The sequence below is a fragment of the Hylaeus anthracinus genome, unplaced genomic scaffold, assembly GCF_026225885.1.
Source record: "Hylaeus anthracinus isolate JK02 unplaced genomic scaffold, UHH_iyHylAnth1.0_haploid 11982, whole genome shotgun sequence".
Taxonomy (NCBI): domain Eukaryota; kingdom Metazoa; phylum Arthropoda; class Insecta; order Hymenoptera; family Colletidae; genus Hylaeus; species Hylaeus anthracinus.
In genome coordinates, this window is record NW_026534330.1 from 1,900,562 (window position 1) to 1,910,376 (window position 9,815).

General features: G+C 44.3%; 1 protein-coding gene across 1 annotated transcript in view; it reads left to right on the plus strand.

Annotated features, from left to right (window-relative positions):
* Window positions 1-9,554, plus strand: part of LOC128886495 (uncharacterized) — a 52,849-nt gene extending 43,295 nt beyond the window's left edge. Inside the window, exons 2-3 of the mRNA XM_054141432.1 lie at window positions 3,174-3,376; window positions 5,731-9,554. Coding sequence (XP_053997407.1) covers window positions 3,174-3,376; window positions 5,731-7,290 — 1,763 coding nt within the window. The 3' untranslated portion in view covers window positions 7,291-9,554. The remainder of the gene's footprint in view (window positions 1-3,173; window positions 3,377-5,730) is intronic.
* Window positions 9,555-9,815: the final 261 nt, after the last annotated feature.

Here is a 9,815-nt window from a genome sequence, read left to right on the forward strand (position 1 = left end):
ATAGACTGACCCTGAAAGTGGCGTGATTCATCGTTGCAAAAATGTTGTTAGCGAAGTGGTTCGGAACTGGCAGTCGAAACAGATTAGAAAACTCGTTCCAGAAACTAGGGCCGATCGCGCGCTTTCCTTCTTCATTTTCACGCAGGTGAAACGTGACGTGGCGTTTTTTCCCGCGGCAACAATTAATCCAGCGATAGGGCCGATCGAGCCAAGGCTGAAATTCGCGACACTTTCGCGATAACGACAGCCCGGGACACGACGAAACAAAAGACGAGAAACAGGAAGATTTCTCAGCGCGCGCGAAACACCGTGATCCCGATAGTTCTTCCAGGCTATCACGTACGTCACGATCGACTTGACAGGCTCGCGTGTCACCGCGTGCTGCATATTTTGCCCAGAGGTAATTTATGCGAGCGCCGCGTGCCGATTTCTAGAGCCCCGGATCGTCGAACCGAGGAGAACGAGTGCGGAGAATTTATGTTGCAGATTTTTTAATTCGCACTTTCTCGGGGCTGCCGACTGGTATCCGCGATGACGAGTGCGAAGGACAGCGATTTGAGTACAGGCTGTTGTCGCAACTCCTGTTCTGGTTCAATGATTTAGAGTCAGCTCGCATCTTGTTTATTTTTAACCTGGAAATTTACCCGAATTAATATTCGATCATTGCTATGCTAAAATTAATACGGACAATTAGTTTTCTTAAACACAAAACAAGGAACAGTAAGGAAGGGACTTCGCTTTTGAATTATTAAAAGCATCGACCGATCACAGCGACCACCGTAACCACCTCCAGTAACCCCTTCCCCACCCTGCCTAAGGGTAAAATTTGAAATCGATCGGATAAAAGGATTTGTAATCGGGGGTAAAATTATAATTAACGATAGCATCGACTAAAGTTTCGGAAATATGATGCCGAAAAAGTAATATCAAGATTGTAAGGCAGCAACTGATAAAGGAGCATAAGGTAGTTCTACTTTAACAGAAACGAAAGTGACAGGAAGGTAACGAGAAATCGGCATAGCGGTCATCCATTCTGATATCACTGCTAATACTGCTAGGCAAATGGGAATAACAAGTTTTCTTCCTCGGTACACAAGTGAATTACGGAAGGAATCGCAATTTTCGTATTTAAAAATATCTTCAATTAAAAAAGTTACAAAATTGCGATACATGCACTAAGAAATGTTCTTCCGAATGCCCTTAAATTAATTACCAGGAAAGTTTCCGTTTGTCCCAAAAAAAATTCTTAAATATGCACCCACTCGCTAGGCTTGTCCCCTTTAACGAGTCGCCGTATGATCTAGATGGTGGCTCTACATTGAAAATGCTTGTCATCGAAGGTGTCCCCGTGATTCTATGTTCAGCTCGTTCGATCGATGCGAATATGGAAATGATCATGGCTATACACGGACCATCAGCTGGTTTCCGTGGAAACCAGTTGGGGGCGTATGTCGTAGGTCGGCCAACGTCGAACACGCTGCCCACGGAGTCCATCTGCGCGGACAAACATGCCCGAGGAATGCAGGTGAAGGACCTCGAGGCAGTCCCTCTACGCCAATTTACTGGTCGTGCGTTATCGGCCTAGGAATCCTAGGAATCCGGTCGATCGCGTCCTTCCGATACCACGCTCCAGCACCGAACGTCCTTCGAGACTTCGCCTCTGATAACGAATTCCTCGAGAGCGGTAATGGACGTGCTTAACGACGACTTGTTCGAGTCACTTCGTACGCCTCGCTGTACGGCGGCTCGAGTTTGATATAATAGTCGAGATAATAGAGTTTCGCCACGCAAGAGCGAGGGTGTTAACGATTCCTCCGGAGCTCCCTGGAGACGCGTTCCAAGTTCGTTCTCTCGAGTCGAACCGTTACCTATTCGTGCGTAACGCATGAGTCGTTCGCAGCCCAAATGAATTAACTACGCTTCTTGAATTTTTTGAAATTTTACTGTCAAAGCATTCGATCGACTCATCATTTTTTATACTCAAAATAAATCGCAATTTTCGTATTTAGAAATATTTTAAATTAAAAAAGTTATGGCGTTGTAGGTGTTTTTTTTTTTTTTTTTTTTTTTTTGACGAGTATTCCGCTGTGAACACGCTATTTCAGAGATGGAATTTTACTGAATTATCCGAAGTTCAAACCGCAAGCATTTCTAATTAACATATTAAATTAAGGGGGGAATGTATATAATTTAATGAAACTTTGAGAACATTTTTTGGAAGTATTACCTCGGCAAATACGAAAGATACCAGCTGCCACCCATCGGAGGTCTTACTCTTATACTTTTCTATTCGTACTTTGCGTTTACCCACCATTACTAATATCCTTAAAAAATGTATGCATCGTGTTTGTAAACCTTAAGCACTTCGAAATTAACGAAGTTCGTTCGCGTGGTTGGCTAAAATTCGTATCGTAATATTCTTGGAACAATAAGGGGTTAAATTCGTTGATTAAAGTGCGAAAGTGAAACCAGCCACGGGCTGTCGGACAGAGATAGGGTTGATAGCGATCGACTTTGTCAGGATCAGCGTGGGGTTTTTTATGGATGCCGTAAAATTGGAAGAGGCCAAAGGCAACCCACCCCCAGGAGCAGTGAGACTCCTGACGTCTATTTCTACCTTAGGGCCAGACTGAAATAGTCACGAATATCCATCGTGGACGGCGTGTAGGCGTGTTTAGGTGCCGTTTTCAGTGGTAATTGCTCGAGCGAATCGAAACGAGTCGGAGGGAGATCGCAGGGTGTCTGGAATGTCAAGCCCATCTTCACTCCTACGCGGTTCAGTGGAATGACGTCAATCTCTCGACTAACCCGGGGCTTACAGTTTATCCGCTTTCGCTCGAATCGAAGATAGAAACTTCTGATTAAATACATCAATGGGGTTTGCGAATTACTCGATGCCGTTTCCATGGAAACGGATGCGGACACGAAAGTGCGAGCCACGAAATATAAGAAATGTCACTCGATTCGTCGATGTGAACTCTGGCTCGAGTGGAAACATCGTCGCAAATAAATTATACATATTCGACGGGATACTTTTAATTAGATACGATTGAAGCTAATAGTCGTTGCGCGTACCCTCAATTACCGCGGGACCGATTAATATTAATTCAAATCAACGAATTGGCTAGGTCTGATTGATCCTCGTTAGAACCCTAATTTTATGTTTATTTCAGGCGAGCTGTACGTGGAGGACCTAGCAGAGAGGCGGATCGTTTCCATCAGAATGGGTTGGCTGTGGGTTGAGGGTACACCGATGAGGCTACCTCTGAGGGCGTTGAACCTACGTCAGGCAGCACCCAGCTTGTGTCAACCTCATGCGTTGGCCCTTGGTTTTACGCTGAGCAACTCGCAGGACCACACTCTTGCCACATTTTGGGTAATTCGATGTCTCATACTAAAACTAGACGCATACCATCGACTTTCCGTCGACTAAACTGTTTCATATAGTCGTGTATCGTTCACGATTTGCTAGCAGTCAAGTACCACTTCGACATCCAGACAAACCACCTCTTTTTGCGAATCTATTTCTTGAACATTGTGAGACCTACAGGAAATCTGTTGAAATTCGTTTGTTACAAATGTTACCCATGTATACGCGATTGACAGAAAGTCGGTAGTACTATACAGGGTGAGTCACGAGAAACGGAACACCTGAATATCCTTGTTGAATTTAAAGATACGAAATTTGACTACATGGGAGTTTGAATGGTTTCGAAGGACAGCGTCGTAATATTATATTTTTTTTGTGCCATTTTTCTCGATCTTTTCAAAGTCACCAACATTTTTTCTAAATGTAACTGCACACATTTGTCCGACTTAACGGTGCTCTATCGATTATATCCTGATACTCCTCGTAAGTAGAACGATGCGGAGGACGTAGGCGGTCGAAGTTGTAAACCAGAAGTAAGTCGAAAAATCAGAAGGATAGGCGAGACAGAATAATTCTCAGCAGCACGCAATGTAATTGCATGTAAATGGCCTTTATCTGCGGCACGATCCGTTTCCTTGCCCGTAAACACTTTCTCGCATTGGTCGGCCTCTAGGAGCTCCCGTTTTGCTCGACACTGCAACTTCTAATTACGGTCTAGCAGTGCCGCCATTCGATTTCTACCACGTTATACAATCCCCGCGGCCATAGTCTCAGCCGATGGACTCTGATTCCTAGACTTCACCAAAAATTTCAATTCGCCTGACTTTCTCCTTGCTTTGCATAACGAATCTCGATCGGTGCTCTCGTTGAAAACGTACAGTATGCTTCTCTTGCTTGTTGTCCTCAACGGCGTGTCGTCTTCTAAGCGTCGCGCCAATAATTCCACGTTTGCATGTATGATCCGTCGATAAGTCACGATCATAACGTAAAAATCCACAGAATGAAGAATACATCTCCATGAAATATTTTTTGGATTTTCAGCAAGAAAGTTGTGTCCAAGTATTTATATACATTTACCTTCTTCTTGCAGTAGATGTTGGAAGGGTTGCGACATCTCTCAGTATTTTTCATTTTACCCTTTCACTGCATTTTTATTATTTGAAGTTAAATTCAATGCATTTCCAATGCCAAATGTTTGTTACCAATGATTAAAACTATTAAGAATTTTATTCTAAAATTAAATAGAAACAAGAATATCATGAAATCTTCGTATAACAAATGTTTCATACAGTTTGCAATGTATGTACACGCCTGAAACGCCTGAAAAACCGAAGCTCACAGTTACTTACATACACTTGTACTCGTTTTCCAAACTCGATTTTATTGAAAACGAAGTTCACATGAACAAATTTTATTCTGCATTTTCTACTTATTTTACCATAAGCAATTACCCACTGTCCGGTTGTACCGCCATCGTCGGAACATCGTGTATTGATCAATCGTGTTCCATCGCTCTGATAGCTCGAATCCTCCTCCCACCCCTTAGTTCGAGAGCAAAGATATCCGATCGAGCAGTTCGAGACCCGGACGGAAGCGCGATCGATAACGTCGCGAGAATTTCGCCAAGGTTGACGAATAAGATAAAGATAAACCGCGAAGGACGCGCCCGATGACGTAACTCGTATCCGTTCGAGGCACGGAAGGTAATAAGGTCAGTAGGCAAGGTCAAAATCCGCTGCCGCAGTCTCGACGATAAACCGACGCGTGGGAGATCCGTACGCCATTCTCCCATGACCCACCATTGTCAAGGAGTCCCACCATCCTCCTTTCTTGGCGAACGAGTTCCTTCGCCTCGTTGGCTTAGTCACTCAAAGGACGTCCGTGCAATCGTCTCGTAACATCTTGATCGAACAGAGACCGAATTGCTTCGGCTGAGACTCGTTCGCTGAGAAGGAAAAGTCGAGGACAAAAAAACTCATTTCTGAAATTGATGTCTATTTCGTCCGGAGCTCGTTACGATAGGAGAAAACAAACGAGTAGAGACGCCGTAGGACTGTAACTTACGAAGGGAAGAATCTCCATCCTCCACCTATTCCGATGTGATTTCATAGGATAGTCGAAGGTTCCCACTGCAATTTTTAAACCATTAGGTGAATTACAGTGGCGAGTATGTGTATAAATAGGGAAACAAATTTGTCGATGTACGTATAGTATGTATAGTACAAATTCTCAGGTTTAATCTAATTGCTTGAAGCACAAAGGGCAAAAATAAAAATGAACCAAGCTGATTTCTTTCTTCGTCAGAATTTGAAAACCGTATTACACTCTTTATTAACGTAGAATCGTATTTGTTTGTTCAGGCTGACACGGAGCCGATCTACTGGTCCTGGGTCCGAGCAATCGCAGCGGAACTGGTCAGGCAAACGCCATTTCGGTCTCAGCGTTGCTTGAATTTCTTGGAGATCCTAACCATCTGCCCGAGAGGCCCGGTCCCGCTTCCTGATAGCCCCACGGAGTCCAGAAGACGATCGCGAAGCGAGTTGCGCTGCTGGCCAGGCGATTCACCGACGGAGAAAGACTCCAGAAGCGCCGCGACGATATTGGAGGAGTCCAGGAGAAGGGCCAGAAGCGAGTTACGCGGTTGGTCTAGCAGCAACTCGAGCGACGAGGACTTGCTCGGAGAGTTTCGCAGTATACCGGCGATAATAACGAAAGAGCCGGCCGTGACCAGGGTTTGGGGTTGCAGCGAAAGCAGCGAAGGCAGCGACGACAGCCTTCCTTGGGGCGGTGTGTGTCGTTCGAGCGTGGATTCCGTGGATTCCACGGTGTCTCTTCCCGAGCCGGAGACTAGAGAGCAGAGGATTCAGAGGTACAAGGAGGCAAGGAGGCGAGAAAACGAGGCCAGAAGCAAGAGAGTTCTGGAGGAAGACGCGAAGAGGCGGAAAGCGAGAGCCGAGGAGAACAATAACGAAGTCCTCAAGACGTACGGTTCCAGTAGATCGAGGAGTAGGATCTACTCTGGAAACGACAACGACGAATTTTGTCTGACACCGACAAAGAAGGAGCCGAGTACTGTTCACGACACTTGCAGATCGAGGAAGGAGAAGGACGTTATCAGCAGACTGCCGCCGGTGAAGCCGAGCGAAACTTCCACGGTGAGATTCGAGGACGATCATCGCAACGAGGATGACAAAAGGAACAACAACAGCCCCAAGAACGGAAACACGAGTCCCGGGATACTCCGAACAGACATGAGCGAGAGGAGAAGCAGAGCCAGGGAGAGAAGAAGCGTACGAGAAAAGGGGCAATTGTTACAAACGCAGCAGCTCACGAGTACCACCGTCGAGACACTTCAAGAACGCAAGGAACGTCTGGCCCAATTATCGTCCAGGATTCCGGTACCTCGTCAGCTGTCGCAAACATCTCTCAAGGCTCCTGAAAGTTGTATCTCGGCTGCCCTGCCGAGGTCGTCGGCTTCCCTGTCGGTTTTAACCGAACCCCCGCGCGAGGAAGACGTGGCCAGACTCCTGGAACGATGTCAGAGCGTGGATCACTACGTGCCAGTGCGAGAGAAGCTAACGTTGTTTGAATCCCTCTCGAGATTAGGCGGTCGGCTAGCCAGGAGCACGGAGGATCTCGGACGAGCGTCCTCGAAACCGAGTCCCAGAGGGAAACAACGAGCCAGGTCTCTGCACGATCTTAACAGAGGAGCCAAAGCTGTCCCTGTCAGAGAGATGTGTCGTTTCTTCGAGGGTGACATCGACCAAGATCCCAACCATAAGTCCATTTCTCTTACCAAGCCAAGATTCAGTGATCCTGTAACACCTACCCGGAGCCCGTGGAAAGATTCTTTAAATCCGAAGGCCAACGAAGCGCCTTGTGTCAGATCGTCGACGCGAAAGAAACATTACTTCAAATAACGCATCGATAAAATCACTTTTCATTGAGATTCCATTTCGGGTATATTAAGGGATGGTTCCTTTCAATCTCGAGGAAACATTTTCCACAGGTTTCAGCTTTCGTGTGTTGACGAATTACCACACTTCCGAAAGCAGGACTTTCCGAGTCACGCGCGGTAGGGTGCCACGGAAAAGCACCAAATATGCGACTGTCGAACAAACTAGGCTCGCGAAGCTTTATTGCACGCTGGCTCGGAATATGGTTAATGTTTGTCTGCAGTCTAGACTTCAATCCAGTCCTTCTCTGGCCGCGATGAATCGTCGCACTCGTGTTGAGAGAAAGTCGCTGCCTGGAGCAGCTTTTTTTGCTCTTCAGGATTCGAACTGTGCTCGATTCTCGACTCGAGTCGAGTTTCGATCGACTGTTGATCGAGCCGCTCGTTGCGAACGTGGTGTTGGTCGATTTTTTTGAAAAATAATGCTTCCGCGAGTAGTGCCTAAAAAGTATGACGATTTTGTTCGTGTAAAAGACTCGTTATTTTTGTGAAAATGCAACTTGTGCTAGGTTGTTAAACGAAAAACATTCGTGGTAGGCTAATACCAATTTATTAATATAATTAGTTCTCTATTGTTACGACAACAGAAGTTTAAATTATGTTTGGGTCAAATTAACAGTCTTGGTTAGTTACAGTGTTATCGATTTTACGTTTCTGCCATAACAACTTTACGTTCCTAGATCTGGAACATCAAGAAAACGTAAGGACGTAATGAAATTTTCGTCATACACACCGTACGTACACCACAATTATTTTGAAAGCCTTGTTCAGCCTCCGTCGCTGTCTGAAAACTGAATCTTTTATATATCGATAAAAATCAAGACTTACACCAGTTTCGTAATAGCCGGCTCAAGTATTCCTCGCGAGGCGATCTCCGAGGTTCCTTCGTGGAAAAGAAGAAGGTGAAAAATTCAAGGACGTTTCGCGCCAATTTCTGTTTATGGTTTTATAAATTTCTGTTATTTATTACGGTCGGCCCGGTCTTGTAGAAAATACCCCAGAGTTTCCCTTCGCGACGAGAGCGAGTCTGTACTGTACCGAAGAGTGTGCTGAATTGAAAAATAAAGAGAGAGGGGAGAGAAACCGGTAATTTCCATTCACGCTGACGCTTGCCGTGATGCTGCACACCTGTCGAATGCGACTCGAAGACCATCGACGCATCTCGACCCTTTCTATTGTGTCGGAACAAAACCTTTATAATATTTATAGGTTAAATTAAAAGACGAATTAATTAGGTCATTTTAATTCAGATGTACTTTTATCGATGATCTGTCGCCATCTTTGCAGTAGTCATATCATTCCGTCTTCGTATAAAACTGCCAACTTTTCTAACAACATCATTTTGCACCATTTTGCTCGAAAGATGATTTCAATTGTTAAGTTTTGTACATAGCGCATCCATATTATCGTCTTGCCGTGCTGAAAGTGTAGAATGGACACCATTGTAAATAATTAGCTAAAATAGAAGGCGGAAAGAAAAATGTAACCGGGTATCGGTCGAATCTCGAACATCCGTTTTGACGACGCGTGAACTAACGTCGACTTCCGGTTGCCACCAATCGGGATGATAATTTCCGTTCCTGTATCTCCCCTTACTCTCTCGTTTCACATCTTCTGTTCAGCCTCTCAATGTAATCCAGTCACTTTACATTTGACTATGAACAAACAATCTTAACAATCTATTTCTTGTAGGACAAAGATTTTTCATAAATTAATTTTTCATCGAGCAATATGTAAAAATTCTTATATATAAAAATGTATGTTTACGCACCGCGGTAGGTCCAATGCATGAGTTTTTTCAAAGATATCTAAAAAATTATTACGTTTACAGTGAAAACAATGCTCGTTGAAGATATTGACAAGGGAAATTTATATAAAAAGGGGTACTATTTTTCTGTGCATGCAGTTGATAGTTTACCTATAGCATGACATGAAAACTTTGAACTTTTATCTGCATTTACGAATTACTGGAGTAATTTTATATTTATTTCAGTTGTCGTGTAGAACCTTTGAAAAATTATGGAATATAGTTCAATGATGTAGTTCAAAGATTCCACGCCATGTTCCGTGTAAATAATTGCACCTTTTTCGTAGAAAATTCACTTGCCTTTATTTTTCGTAGGTCTATCGTCACAATAAACTAAACAATTCTTTAGATATTTCCCAAAAAACTGATCCGTAAAACGACAACTATGAAACTTTTTACACATTACTTGCAACAACTTAATAAAAGTGAACAAGTAAACTAGTGGCGGCCGGTTCCGATTCGGAGTGACTGAACTACGTAATTAGGTCGTGCGATCGGTTCTTCAACCATACAGTGCACCTCGTAACGTTTCGGTCCGTGCAAGTTAATTGCCAAGAAGCTAATTGAAACAAGAGAAGGGAAAGACAACGAACGACGACCGAGCCGGTAGTGCCGCGTTTTGTAAGCAACAAGAAGCAAACTGAGACGATGTAATTTACCGAAGTATCGCGTGTTGCGTATAT